A 14,835-nucleotide genomic window follows, 5' to 3' on the forward strand; every position below is an offset into this window, starting at 1 on the left:
TAGATCCTCAAGGTTTCTTTGATTTTATAATATTTATTGAAAGAAAGCAATAGACAATTTTTGGCCTGGTCACGTGTCATGATAAAAAGAATATTTATTGTTGCCAATGGTTATAGAGTTATTACAACAGATGTACACCTTCGTTCATTCGAGCCTATGTCAGTCCGCTTATTCCTTCCTCCATATATCACAAAGTATAGAACGTGTATCTGCGTCATTAGCTTTTTTAGCCGATTGAAAAGAGTTTATCAGTTGCTGTGAATTAAAGAATCTAATAACGTATAATAGTGCAAAAGAAATACCAAGACATTGCATATTTTATACTATTTTAAAAGAATTTTTAATAAAAATTAAGATGATTCCAGTTTGCCGCGCCATTTTTCTCCATTGATGTCTCGATATGGTCCCAAATTGCAGATGAATGACACGTGACCTTTCTTATCGCGGCATTCATAATTCCTACCTTTCTCGAAGGTACACCTAACGCAAATAAATTCCATAGTATCCCCGATACGAGAATGTGCAAACAGACAATCGAACGGTGGCTTATTATTGGTATGCAGCCAACATTCCATAGACTTTAGTGCTCCACGGACCCGAACACCATGACGCATACGACCTTCCTTGTCTATATATTGAGCTTTAAAATCATAACGGCGCCCCGTCTTCTCGTGTTTACCAGGTAGAGGCTTCCAGCCCGCTTTAACGGGTTTCTCCTTCATGGCTTCTTTATACTCCTCACTATCGGGCAAATTATCGTAGAAATAAGAAAATGTAAGGTTAGGAAGGCCGGAGTTATATTTTATAAGATGTGACTTCGGGTCAATATCATCAACACCAGCGTAAGTACGATGGTTTGGTGGTTTTGACGTATCTCGCAATGGATTCAAGGTATGATTTTCCGCACTGGATGCTGAACGAGACAGATTATTTGTCGACGTCGTACTAGAAGAACGAGAGCGCGCACCAGGTGACAGTAAAGGATCACTTTGGAGATTGATGGGTAGAGAATGCTGGCTGTCCATGTGATCCTTTAAAGCAGTTGCATAAGATCGATGGTCAAGCTCCTGGGATAACGAACGATCAAACGCCATGTCATCCTTATCACCAAGAATATGGGATGTTTTGGGTGAACACAAAGGCTCTGCGTCTGGAAAAAGGGAATATTGGCTAGATATATTTACTGGTTTGCTCGACTCTATAACTACCTCGCTGCCATTTTTCTCTAGTGGAATGGACTCCTCGTTATCGTGAGGATTAAAATTTTCCATGGGATCGATGATGCTTTCATCAGAGACTGCAAAACCATTCACCAAGCCACTCAACTCGGAAACATCCCCAGAGGGATTATATTGGGAGCTTTTTGTCATAAGGGGATTAAAAGCCCAAGGCGGTGCAAATGGATACGTCGAGTTTATACTGTTAGGAATAGGTATTCGTTGGGATAAATATTGAAAGCTGCTTGAAAATGGATTGAACATCTCGTAAGGATCAGACGCATGTAGAAGTGGAGATGGATAAATATTTAAATGTTCAGTCTGAGTTTCCACATTTGCCATGTTAACTATAGTCTGTGTCTGTTTATCGACGTTATTCACAATTCCGTTAGGGTATTGACGACTAAGGGCATTTGCATCAACTAGACAGCTATCTGAAAAAAGGAAATTAAATTGATAGCAAGTTTTCTAAGATTGAAAACTCTTATTTAGACAAATTGCACAAGAGTTTGCTGTGACTTTCCTACAAAGCAATGCAATGTTCAAAAAGATGCCAAATGTTTGAAATTAGTATTTTCATTCAAAGTTAGGTGAATTAGGTACAGTAGCTAGATTTCTTCTTTGCTAAGTGTACACAAAATTCTCAGCCAAAAATGTTACTTTCAATGTTAGTATGGTCCATAATGCATTGCAGATGGCACACACTTTCTAAACATGTAAATTATACATGCCAGATTGTTTAGCATGGTTAAACCAACAATGGTTACTGGTTTGAGGTGTATGACCACGAAATTATAATAGATGTTGTTAAAGAAATAGTCTTTACAATTGTATCAAAATGGAGTTGAATCTAGCAATTTGATAGCAAATATGCTGCACAACATCTTAAATAAATATGATTCTAAAAAGTGGTGGATACCTGGTTTGTCTTTACAACGAAACCATAATTTAACAAATGCAAACACCAGACCAATAGGAAGGCCAACTTCCTAAATTTGTATGTTAAATTAAATAGAATACGATAAATACTTTTGAGGTTGATGTTGGTGAAAATTACATCAAGATTAATCCAAACAATTACCTTCAGTAGGCTCTTTAATTCATCCTCGGAATCTATGTAAGCTAAATTGGAGTCCTATAGCATGAATAATGAGAGTTCAAAGATTAAAAACATCATAAAATATAATAATAAAATAACTAAAAGCATGTAACACACTCATTGTTAATTTTTAAAAGCATATTTTATCTCACCCTGAGTTGATTTTCACTAAAAACAGATTTATGATCGCTAAAGCCAAGTTCATCAAGTAAGTGGTAGACTCTCCTATATTCTGGTTTATTATTTACAGCAAATAATGCGACATGATCCACCGGACCATTAGATTGTGTATATCCTTTTGCATCCATTCTATATCAATCTAAAAAAAAGTTCCTTTTGTTGGTATTAAATGATAAAGTATCTTTATAAGTATTATACATTGACAGATTGAGAACAAGGACTTGTACAGAAAGCATCATTTCAGGCTGTCAGCATATGAAGTCTGACACAAACAGCACACTAGGTAACCACCGAACTGCTAACTCAACAAAATTTTGAGGTACGGAAGCATAATCTCTTAAATCCAACAAACCAGATCGTTCTGCCTTAAGATCATGAGTTCACAAAATTTTCAAAATTATGCCTTTTTCATGATTGTGGCTGAGAATCACATCCATTTGAGAAAAATAACTTTGAAATATTATTGCAATTATTTGATTTAATAATAGACTGGAAGCGATCAAAACAATAGGATTTATGCGACAGTGAAAAGCATGTAAACAAAATGGATGAGCTATCCAATACATATCTTCCATCAAAAGAAGCCCTTTTTCATTTCATTGAAGAAGTATTTCTTCCATTATACAGGATATTGATTCAATGATCATGTAAACACCATAAAGAAAAATGTAACAAGTTGAAAATTTTGTCGGCTAAGCGAGTTGACATAAACATACAACGATAATCCAATGATTATGATTATAATATCAAATATTGCAAAAGAGCAAATCGAACAAAATATGCGTTGCAGGTTTTCCAAAAAATCTTCTAATGCCTTGAACGCAGTATGTCACTTATATAATATACATCAGTGGCAATTCTCTTAAATAACTACAACTATAAATAGATGATAGTGTTGCTATTCACACAACTTTCCAAAGCAAATTAGATGTAGTAAGTCTTGCAATATGAAGCAGATCTGAACTTACCTTATCAACACCGTGAAATAAATTTAATAGCATCGGATTAGAATTGATGAGAACTATTTCTTGAAAATGATTTTGTAAAAAGACAAACGACTACGTCGCTTTCGTCGTCCGTGAAACCATCGAAAACAATATCGACATCACATATACGGAACAGAGATACGGAAGCGCGCGTCGAAATGAAACTACTTATGAGCCTGCACTATTAAACCGCTGTCACTAGCAAACTCGACAATTGATGGTCATGTGTAGTAGATACCTTAAATGATCATAAATGATTCAATAAACATCTCCTGCCAAATAAGCACTTCGTATCTAATAAACCCTCCTCTTGAAGCATGAGTTTTCAATTAGACGCCTCTTTTTACGAAAGGCTCCGTCTCTAACAGACGCCCCCTCACATCTCTTAGTAGATTATCGACTGCTAATATAAGTTTCAAAAGTCACGACTAATTTATTCAAAATATATAACATACTATATGATACTGTTGAGCATGTACAGTACTCTGGGCAAAATGAAGGGTTTAAGCCCTGGAGAAAAATATCCGAGAATGAACCACAGGTAAAGAACCCTGGGAAAAAGCGTAGAAAAACAGCACCACGAAAAGACTCTCGAGAAAAGACCTTCAGGAAATGACCCCAAGGAAACGCCCTTTGGGTAAACGCCAATGGTGTAATATATTCAGAATTGGATGCTACATTAACGTTTGAAGTTTTGAAGTAAAACCAGATGTAATGTTCAGTGTTCACTATTGTTCTTTCTTTTCTGGTCCTTCTTGAATGATGATTCAAAATATTTAGAAACATTGCTGGAAAATTTATCGAAATCTTCATGCTGAACAAAAAAAATTCCAATGATATTGTTAGGACAAAACCAAGCCAACTAAGCCCCGTCACCAAGACAAAAATGACAGCATTAAACTGCATGTTTTTCATTTTGCTGAAAATCCTTTTCGATATCACTATTTTTAAATGATTACTTGTGTATGCCTTGTTCTTCGTTCAAGATTAGATCTGCAATAGTTTCGTTGCCTGAAAGGAAAGATTTCTATTAAAAAGAAGGTTGCTACATCATTCTACAAAACAACGTCACACCTTAATCACACGATTCGCACGTTTTTTTCCAGTGAAAATGTCAATTTTTTTTCTAGTGAAAATGTCCATGTAATCTGTAATATTGTGAGATTTCTCCCTTCTATTGCTTTGTCACATTACTTTTATACAGATCTTTACTTAATTATAATTACGTAATATGACGTACGAAATAGTAATAATTTACATTATAACTATACTACACCTCTCCCCAAACTAATTAAATATATTTTTGTTTTGTATTTTGTATCTATAAGTTCGTTTATGAAAATATTAATTGTTTCTTTTATAGCTAAATAACTTTTATCTCTAAATTAACTTTCAACTTGTCCGTATCGAATAGGGGCTTTTCTTGTACGCAAAGGATACCGCCGTTCTTTTTCCTTTATACTTTCCTCAATGGGTTTTCCTGGACTTTTCCCATTTTCTATCTTCTTGAAAAATGACGAATTACGAGTAAACAACATGTTATCTTTCTTCGCTGTTACCATTGAACCTTTTCTTTCCACGACTTCACATGGCTTACCATCATAGGGTGTTTGTTGTTTATTAGTGGTCGTATCTTTCTTTACTAACACCATATCACCTACTTTAATCTCACTTGTCTTTACGTTCCTGTTATTGTCTGCATGTAATTTCATCTTCAATTTTGCTCTATCATCTTGTACTCGAATTCTTTCCTCTGTATCTACATGAAATGGTTCTTCAGGTAAACGTACTTTCATTGGTCGACCGAATAAAGCCATAGATGGAGAGATTTTGGTCGAACTATGAGGTGTGGCACGATAATTTCGCAGGAACCTGTGGATTTCTTGCTTCCAAATTTTTCCCTCCATTATCGCAGCCTTTATTGTCTTTTTGATAGTACGCATAAATCTTTCCACTTCCCCGTTGGCTCGTGGTCAATAAGGAGTAACTTTTCTGTGTTTGAATCCCAAATACTTTGAAAACTCGTAAAATTCCTTGCTAATGAATGGCGGTCCATTGTCTGAACGTATCGTATCTGGTATCCCGAACTCCGAAAGAATCTTATCCAAACAGGGTATAACAGTCTTTGCGGACGTTGATCGGATTACTTCTACAATGGGATATCTGGAAAAATCATCATACAAAACAAACAAATATTCACCTGTGCCTGTAGGAGCTACACCAAAGTCCATACTTAGCTCTTTCCAAGGAGATCTTGGCAACTCTGACATTTTCAATGGTTCCTTTTCACTGACTGGAGTTGTAATCTGACAGGCTAAACACGATTTAACTTTTTCATTAACTAACTCATCTATACGTGGAAACCATACCTTTTCACGTAATAACGCTTTTGTTTTTGACATTCCCATATGACCTTCATGAGCAATGTTCACTACTTTCTCTCGTAAACTTTCTGGTATGATTATTTGATGTTTTCGTAGAATTATACCCGAAGATATGCAAAGTTCATCTTTAATTTTTTCATATGAACTAAATTCTGCTTGATTTACTCCTACCATCTTTGAACTCTCAAACCATCTACTTGTTTCAATGGCTTGAAATACTGCTCGAAGAGTAATGTCTTCTCTTGTAGCTTCTTCCAGATCTTTCCTGCTGATTGTTCTTGGAACCGAGTTCTGTGTAACGTAATTAACAAATTCTTCTGCTACTTTCTCTTGCCGGTTGTTTAGTTTCTCATCAGATAAGGGATGACGTGAGAGAAAATCTGCAGGATTTTCAGTTCCAGGTTGAAAACCGATTTCAAAATCATACGGCTACAATCGCAAAGCCCATCGTTCTAATCTCGCAGATGGCTTTGATGATGGATTTGTGTATATTTTCACCAGCGGCTTGTGATCAGTGACGATGGTGAATTTTCCTCCAAACAAATATAAATGAAAATGTTCGCAGGCCCATACTATAGCTAAAGCTTCTCTTTCCAAGTGAGAATAATTTTTCTCTGTGGTAGTTAGTGCTTTACTAGCGTAAGCAATTATTTTCCTTTTTTCTTCTCCCTTTTTCCTCTGCGCCAAGACTGCTGCAATACCAACTGGACTAGCATCTGTGAAAACCTCCGTATCACTATCCGGATCAAAATACGCACTTTCTGGCCCATCTGTTAATGCTTTCTGTAGGGCTTTCATTGTGTCTTCTTGTTCTCTTGTCCACACGAATGGGGCATCTTTCTTGATAAGTCGACGTAACGGCTCCGTAATTGTGGCATAATGTGGAATAAATCGACAGCAAAAATTGGTCATGCCTAACAAACTTCGTACTTCTCCTACATCTTTAGGATTTGTGCATTCCTTAATTGCTCTCACTTTATTGGGATCCGGCACAATACCGTTCTCTGAGAACACATACCCTTGGAATATTAAACTTTTTTTCTTAAACAGACATTTCTCCTTCTTAAGAGTTAGTCCTCGATCTTTAATTCGTTGTAAAACCGCGTTCAAATTTGCATCGTGATCTTTCTCGTCTACGCCAAACACCATAATGTCATCATTGATATTAATCACGCCTCTCAGTCCATTCAACGTTTCTCTGATGGCATTTTGGAATATCTCTGCAGCACAGTTTATTCCAAAATTCAAACGTCGAAATCTCCGGAGACCAATGTGTGTTGAGAAGGTTGTCAAATATCTTGATTCTGCATCGAGCTCTAACTGGTTATAGCCTTGATTTAAGTCCAATTTGCTAAACCATACAGCACCATTTAGATCACTTATAATTTCACCAATCGTCGGAGTCAAGTGTCGTTCTCTTTTTATTGCTTTGTTTACTTGTCGCATATCTATACAAACTCGGACCTCCCCTTTTTGTTTTGGTACGACCACGACTGGTGAAACCCAAGGTGTTGGTCCATCTGTTTTCTCTATGACTCCACGTTCTTCGTCTCGTTTTAACTGTTTCTCCAAGTCTTTTCTCACATGAAACGGCACCCGACGATGAGGTTGTGCGATAGGTTGTACGTCCTTATCTACGTGTAGATGAACTTGAAACCCTTTCAATTTTCCCAGTCCTTGAAAGACTTCTTGATATTTGTTAATTAGCTCTTCCACTTTGGTATCTTCTCTCACTTTTTCTTGTGCCTTTTCTTTAACGGGTTCCTGTTTAGACTTTGTAGTTCCTTCTATGGATGCAACTATTTGTACCAGGCCCAATTTTTGAGAACTTTTCCAGCTTATCAAGCAACCCATATTCCCATTAACAACAAAAAATGTCTCCAACCCATATAGTTTATCGGTTTCGACCACACACTGACATTTTCCTTTAATTGGTAGTTGTTTTTTCGACCCTTAAGGAAAGATTTTCTCATTTGCTTCCTGCGATATTGGCTTTTCTTCAATTTGTTAAAATTCACTTCATCCAAGAGATTTACGCTGGAACCGGTATCTGCCATGACTGACACAGGAGTACCATTTATCTTAACTATAAATTTCGGCAGCTTTTGTTGCGCCGTCAACGTTGAAAATACATATTCATCTTCCATGCTTGATTCGGACGTTATTTCTTGCACCGTATTCACTTGACGAGGTCTTACTTGATTACGTTTTATCTGTCCGTTTCGCTTTTTTGATTCAGCGCGAGAACCTTGATAATTGTCTTGCATCCGCTCTTTGCCTCTTCGATTCTCATAGCAACAAACTTGAAAATGGTTCCACTTTAAACACTGTCGACATTTCTTTCCATATGCCGGGCAATTTGTTTTCCCTGGACGATGTTCACGAGGACAAAATTTGCATTTGATCTTCGATGAATATTCGGAAGCATTTGAGGTTTTATCCGTGGGCGTCTTGAACTGCTTTATTTTATGCCAAATTCGATTCGTGCTTTCGATGCCTTCTGCTTGTGTTTTTGACATCTCCATTGTTTTTCCCATTTGTATTAATTTCTCCATCGTTATTTCTGGGTCTGCTAACGTTTTTCTCCGCAATTTTGAAGACAAACCATTTTGTATGATCTGAGTTTTTATCTCTCTGCTTTCTTCATGAAATTCGCAGGATTTGCCAGTTGTTTCAATCTCGTATAGTACGCGGATATGTTTTCTCCTGGGAGTTGTTTCGCTTGACGAAACTTATAAACTTCGAATTCTATATTCTTCTGTGGAGTGAAGTAATTTCGTAACGCTTTCTCCGCTTTTCTAAATACATCTTCTTCTCTATCTGGCTCGTCAATTTCTAGAGTTTCGAATATCTCATCAACTTCTTCACCGACATAGTGCAGGAGCATCGCCTTCTTTCTTGCGGCATTTGTGATGTTCATTGCCAACAACAAATTCTCCAATCTTGATACGTATTTTCCCCAAGCTTTTCTAAGGTCTGGTTCTTCTAAGTTGAACGTAGGGAAGCTAGGCAAAGCTGTCATGTTCGAAATGTAGTATCTTTCTCAGGATCAAGTCGTATTTCTTCGTCCCTTCGTAATCTTTGTCGCCCGATGTAATATTGTGAGATTTTCTCCCTTTTATTGCTTTGTCACATTACTTTTATACAGATCTTTACTTAATTATAATATACGTAATATGACGTACGAAATAGTAATAATTTACATAATAACTATACTACATAATCAATAAGTGTCAATTATTTTTTTTCAATTGCATGTATTGCAGGTACAGCTAAATTTGTACACAACAGTATTATATAGAAAAATTTCAATGCATTTATATGTTTTATTATAGCAAATTTATGTAATATGAAAAATTTTTTTAGATGATTTGAGAGTCACTTGTTTATTAACATTTACTATTTTGTGTTACCCTCTTTAAGAAATATTTTATTAAGCTATTAAGCTTCTCCAATAAGGGGTCAATGACAGTTAACTGGTTTGTTGGCTAAATTTTCCCATCGGGACACACATGATTTGGATCACATCTCACATTATTTATCTAAAAACAGCGCTGGTTAAGTTAACTGGTTTGTTGGCTTAATGGAATATTTCTTAAAGAGGGTAACACAAAATAGTAAATGTTAATAAACAAGTGACTCTCAAATCATCTAAAAATATTTTTTATCTTACATATCTTTACTATAATAAAACATATAAATGCATTGAACTTTTTCTAACCATTCAAAATTACAGAATTCTCTAAAAAAATGACTGTAATGAAATTCAAAATGGGCTGTTTTTTCTGTTATTGTTTAGTAAAGTGATAAAAAGAATATCAACCTGGACAATGATGGTGGGAAGCATTGTGCAAGCTTTATATTAATGAAGAATTAAGTTAGGAAATCCAATAATGAATGCACTGTCAATAATTAATACAGTAACTGTCCAAGTCATAGCATAAACGTGATTCGACCAAAAAAGCCCCAATTTTATGATTTTTGCGAATAGTGTTTACTGTTTACATATTAAAGATGTACGAATCAGAGTAAATGATCAATGCAGAGTTAAGCAAAATCAATTTTAGTTTTCCAATCAATATTTTGTCTAATTTTATTATTAACTACGTATTAGTATTATTTTTTATATTTACTTGACCTCTTACCGTAGAATTTTATGCATAAAGAAACTAATATTTACAGGTTCAGTACGGGAAATAAGGTGTCAACGACAAGCTCCCTGTGACTACTAATAAATCGATAAAAAATATCACATATTTACCTCAACCGCACGTTGCTTCATACTCGGCTCCATTAACATAGCTGCATAAACAGCAGGGGATTTTTTACAAGCATACCCGTCACACATCGTTCCTTTAGGACAGCACGTATATTTTTTTAAACAGCATACTCCGTCCTTAAGAGGACAGCAACCATATATCTTTTTAATGTCATCCTTGCAGCACGTATTCCCATCGGGACACACATGATTTGGATCACATCTCACATTATTTATCTAAAAACAGCGCTGGTTAAGTTAACTGATTTGTTGGCTTAATGGAATATTTCTTAAAGAGGGTAACACAAAATAGTAAATGTTAATAAACAAGTGACTCTCAAATCATCTAAAAATATTTTTTGTATCACATAAATTTACTATAATAAAACATAAAAATGCTTTGAAATTTTCCGGATCGCATCTCACATTATTTGTCTAAAAACAGCAATTTTTAAGTTAACGTACAATAGTAAATACCATTAATTGCATGTTTTTATTGTTAAAATATACTAATAGTATTAAAGTACTAGTATACAGTATATAGTATATAGTATATAGTATATAGTATATAGTATATAGTATATAGTATATAGTATATAGTATAAAGTACTAGTATATTATAGTAAATTTATGTAATGTAATTATTACAATAATTACATTACATAAATTTACTATAATAAAACATATAAATGCATTAAAAGTTTTCTGAACGTTCCACAGTACACAATTCTCTAAAAAATTGTTCTTGTGAAATTAGACTAATCGATTTAAAGGGCTGGGTTTTTCTGTTGTTTTGTATAATGAGAGAATTATTTCCTATGCAAGATGATGGAAAGAATAACGGCATTATATCGGCCTAGAAAATTTTGGCATGATGCCCAGTGAAAAACGAAATCATCAAACGAAAAACGAGTAGTTATTTGATAAATTTTTTAGAGTTGAGAAAGTCCAGAGTTTTTTTAAATCTGAATGCTTCAAAAACGATATGACTCCAAAACAAATCCGTGCGTCTGCTAGTGAAATAAATGCAGTAGGCTGCAGCGCTACTCCATTGAAAATTTTTGTGCTCCGTTTTCATCTTATTACTACTTTGATTGCCATTTTGAGTTCATTGTTGATTGTCACGACAGCAGGCAATCAATATATTTGTTATTTTTTATATACTGTGGTACAGGAACACAGATTGATCTACCGTAGGTTCTTAGTCATGCAACTGAAATGTTGCTAAAGACTTGAAGAAAAGTTAGACTTTCAATTACGCCTAAAGTTGCTGAATCTATGTAGTTATGTCGCATTGTTTTCATGTTAAACATTGTGTGTTGTTGAAATTAATTCACTATAAAATACACATTGTAAGATAGTGTTTAGAGTTCAAATAATGCGTTGGTTTCTTATGAAATGGCCATTCAATTCTTATTTTCCGAAAATCAAACAATTTTTCACGGAATAAAGTTGAGACATTAGCATTACAAAGGTACGTCAAAACACAAACCTTTGATAAGGAACCTTCAGCAACACCTTCAATGAACCACATATGATTGAAGATGAGAGCACATACAAAAATCCACATCATTTTTCTTTTTAGCATACTTCTTTGTGCTTCTAACAAAAAATGTTTTAACATCAAGAGACCTGATAATAATATGGAAAGCGATTGGTTCATTTAGACAGTGCATGAATGGTGAGCAATTACCACTTTACTTGGCGAATTTTTTGAAAAGTTCCTACAAATTTCGTTTGGTAATTGTTGCCATATGGCAAAACTGCCATGTAAAGGGTTGACAAAATTATCCAACGAAACATTTTTTATCGTACTTTTGTCAAAGTTTTCTTGGGTTCATATAGAAAGCAACGAACACTTTAAGAAACTAGCACTAACACTTGCACCCTAACGGTGATGTGACGATTTGTAGGACATTAATTATTTATATATGACGCAATTTTTTGCTTTGTAGATGTAACATAAATTAATTGTATTGCTAAATGCCGCACAAGCGCAATGTGCCGTCATTCATATGACATAATGAAAGATCATTGAGGCTGACTAGTGATTGAGATTCGGAACAGTTTATAAACTTTAAAAATTGCAGATTCAAAAATATTGCTTTAATTTTCCTGACAACGTGCAAAGGCATGGATATCAACCAGTTTTTTATAGCGTAAAACACCGAAAATAATCTAGGAGACATCTTTAAAACTAAAGTTGTTCAGTAGCAACTGAGAAGATTAGAAGAGCTCCACGAATATACATGACGAATATACATGATGAGTTCATGAAGCACACAAGCGCAATGTCCAGTGGTTCATATGACATGATGAAAGACCATTGAGGCTGACTCGTGATTGAGATGAAAGGATTCGGAACAGTTTTGAAGTTTTAAAAATTGCAGATTCACTAATGAATGTTTTATGCAGTGTGGTGTCTGAAATTAAATGAAGATATGATCTTCGCACTTTGTTGGACAATTTAAGCAATCGTCTCAGGAGCCTTAAAATTCAGGTGAGTCAATTGACTCAATTTGAGTCACCTGAACTCCTAAACCAACAAAGTGCGAAGATCATATCTTCATTAGATTCACTAATGTTGCTTTGATTTCCTTGAAAACGTGCAAAGGCATAAATATATCACCTGTGTTTTTATTGGGCAAAGCACAGAATATATTTATAACTTCTAGACATCTATAAAAGCAAATTTTTTTTAGCAATTGAGAAGAATACAAATATTAAGTTATACATGAAAGTCAAATGCGATTCAAACCATGCATAAATAAGCGATTGCTATATATTTGGTTGATATAAAAACGATCAAAGTCAACAATAAAAAATGTCACAGCCAAAAAAATTTTCAATGATCATTAGCACGTAGCTGAGATGAAAATCTGTATCAGTGACAAGAATTATGTTAATATACGTATATGTAATACTCTCATAAAAAAATTTACCTTACTTGTGTGGATTTAAATTTGAACGACTTTGTCCGTGTGTAGTTTTTAAGTCTGATCACTGAGGAGCTCTATAGTAACAAAGTGCCGAACTTTCGTGAAAGCTTATATATTTGTAAGTGATGTGAAAAGTTTGGCAGTCACGTTTATGGGTGTAATGTAACACACCAATTACGTCATGAAGATGTGATATCATGATGTCAAAGTCCAAAACAATTCAACTTACAGAAAAAAAATGAATAAAAAATACTGATTTTAGTATTTTGTAAGTAGCCATTTAAATACCACTCAGAGATACTGTTTTATGAGATATCTAAAGCTTATCCAAGCTATTAGCGTCCTACTGTTATAAGGCCCTTGTTAGTTAAAGGAGCATGCAGTCAAAACTTAAATATGTATATATAGAGATAAAAGATTTATTCTTAGAGAACAGTGAATGGCTTAATCAATGAACGTCAATGCACTATTACAATATTTCACAGTTGTAATACTTTGAGACAAACAGAAAGCTTAGAAAAATTATCCCCTCTCGGCAGCTGAAATCTCTTGAAGGGGACTTTGCACTTGGAAGCCGGGTCTTTACTAATATACTGTTACCTCGCATAACCATTTATAAGAGGACAACTCACCGAAGAAGACATTAGGTCATAGTCACAAGGGTGTCCACTCACGGGAGTTTCCAGGGTGTGAATCAGGAAAAAACAACCTGTAGGAAAAAACCTATTGTGAGATTTTGATGCTTGATCATTATGCTAATGCCTGATTACTATGCAAATGGTGCAAAGGTGATTGTCAAAGTCAAGGTAAATTAAGGTCTAGGTGCAAATAAATGATCATTGGTAGGCTGGGTATGACTGCTACCATACCTCAAATTCTTTCATAAATTTTTGTGACATCAATGTTTTGATGATACGCGGTTTCCTTGCTTCCATTTTCGCACACACAATATAGTCGCCCAGCTCTTTTGAATAAAAGCAAAGATCAATACCAATACAGATTAAATAGTCAATATTCAACAAACTGCTGCACAAAACATGCAATTCAACTTCACTATTCCGAATATATAAGTTAATAATCAGAAGATAGTCCAAAGTTCAGTACTAAGTAGATAAAGAAGCTGTGTGGGAACAAACCAAAGACATGTCTGCTAGCTCACGTATAGAAACGTTAACTTGTATGCAAAATCAATCAACAGGTCAGAAAGTTTTAGAGCCTCAATGCTACGCTTGTTTAATTCTCGGATTGCAGCTAATCTCTAAAGAATTATGAGACAATGTAACCCGCCCACGTCCGCTGGTGCCAACATTGGTATTGATAAAATATTCTTTTATATTTGGCCATCAACATGGCTGCCGTGACGTAACATGCAACCCACCTATGGCATCATTCCAGAAATTTGCTTTCCTTAAATGACGGGGTCGCTCATCTTTCCGTGCAGTTCTATTAATGTAACTTTAAATTTCTGAAATGTAACTTTTTTCCTGAATTCACATAGATACAAAAATTTTGAACGTTGTTTCGTGTACAATCCCTATATCTTCCCTCTCATTCGGTGACAACTAAGGCAAACCTCTTTTTCCCAAGCAATTGTAACACCTGAAATTCCTCCAGAACTCTTAAATTTCTCTGAGCGTAGGCGAGACGAATAGGCTTCAAATCAGGTAATCATCTCCATCATCACAGCAATTTTGATTTCTCCCTTGATATTTTTCAGCGTCAAGCTGATCTGAAGTGATGTTATTTGCTAAAACATGCGACATTGGATTTGG

The 14,835-nt window shown here is 35.0% G+C and overlaps 2 protein-coding genes across 4 annotated transcripts; both read right to left on the reverse strand.

Moving 5' to 3' along the window:
* Window positions 1–76: 76 nt before the first annotated feature.
* Window positions 77–3,619, reverse strand: LOC124442032. Its single transcript, XM_046992536.1, has 5 exons — window positions 3,465–3,619; window positions 2,469–2,635; window positions 2,299–2,352; window positions 2,137–2,206; window positions 77–1,651 (listed from the first exon to the last, which is right to left on the reverse strand). Exons 2-5 carry the CDS (start codon window positions 2,622–2,624, stop codon window positions 351–353), a joined length of 1,581 nt encoding a protein of 526 aa, XP_046848492.1. The 5' UTR covers window positions 2,625–2,635; window positions 3,465–3,619; the 3' UTR covers window positions 77–350.
* A 240-nt stretch (window positions 3,620–3,859) lies between these two features.
* Window positions 3,860–14,682, reverse strand: LOC124439103. 3 transcript variants are annotated; one of them, XM_046989320.1, is made up of 7 exons: window positions 13,933–14,682; window positions 13,696–13,772; window positions 13,067–13,137; window positions 11,617–11,723; window positions 10,134–10,361; window positions 4,442–4,509; window positions 3,860–4,296 (listed from the first exon to the last, which is right to left on the reverse strand). In XM_046989320.1, the coding sequence occupies exons 4-7, from the start codon at window positions 11,710–11,712 to the stop codon at window positions 3,876–3,878; spliced, it is 813 nt and encodes a 270-aa protein (XP_046845276.1). In that variant the 5' UTR covers window positions 11,713–11,723; window positions 13,067–13,137; window positions 13,696–13,772; window positions 13,933–14,682; the 3' UTR covers window positions 3,860–3,875. The 3 variants fall into 3 exon arrangements, 1 of the variants encoding a protein (XP_046845276.1); XR_006946273.1 differs by lacking the exons at window positions 13,696–13,772; window positions 13,933–14,682 and having other exon boundaries at window positions 4,115–4,493; window positions 10,128–10,361; window positions 11,617–11,726; window positions 13,067–13,549; XR_006946274.1 differs by lacking the exons at window positions 3,860–4,296; window positions 4,442–4,509; window positions 13,696–13,772; window positions 13,933–14,682 and adding an exon at window positions 4,620–4,630 and having other exon boundaries at window positions 10,128–10,361; window positions 11,617–11,726; window positions 13,067–13,551.
* Between the last annotated feature and the right edge of the window lie 153 nt (window positions 14,683–14,835).

Source organism: Xenia sp. Carnegie-2017, unplaced genomic scaffold, assembly GCF_021976095.1.
Source record: "Xenia sp. Carnegie-2017 unplaced genomic scaffold, XeniaSp_v1 HiC_scaffold_1, whole genome shotgun sequence".
Classification (NCBI taxonomy): domain Eukaryota; kingdom Metazoa; phylum Cnidaria; class Anthozoa; order Malacalcyonacea; family Xeniidae; genus Xenia; species Xenia sp. Carnegie-2017.

Bases quoted from the DNA above. Each gene is read 5' to 3' on its own strand.
- LOC124442032 (XM_046992536.1), bottom strand. From the start codon at position 2,624: ATGGATGCAAAAGGATATACACAATCTAATGGTCCGGTGGATCATGTC. The intron at 2,207-2,298 runs GTAATTGTTTGG...ATACAAATTTAG, and splicing joins AATTAAAGAGCCTACTGAAG to GAAGTTGGCCTTCCTATTGG. The intron at 1,652-2,136 runs GTATCCACCACT...TCCTTTTTTCAG, and splicing joins TCGTTGTAAAGACAAACCAG to ATAGCTGTCTAGTTGATGCA.
- LOC124439103 (XM_046989320.1), bottom strand. From the start codon at position 11,712: ATGCTAAAAAGAAAAATGATGTGGATTTTTGTATGTGCTCTCATCTTC. The intron at 10,362-11,616 runs GTTTGTGTTTTG...CGCTGTTTTTAG, and splicing joins CTGAAGGTTCCTTATCAAAG to ATAAATAATGTGAGATGTGA. The intron at 4,510-10,133 runs GTTGAGGTAAAT...TCTTTTTAATAG, and splicing joins CGAGTATGAAGCAACGTGCG to AAATCTTTCCTTTCAGGCAA.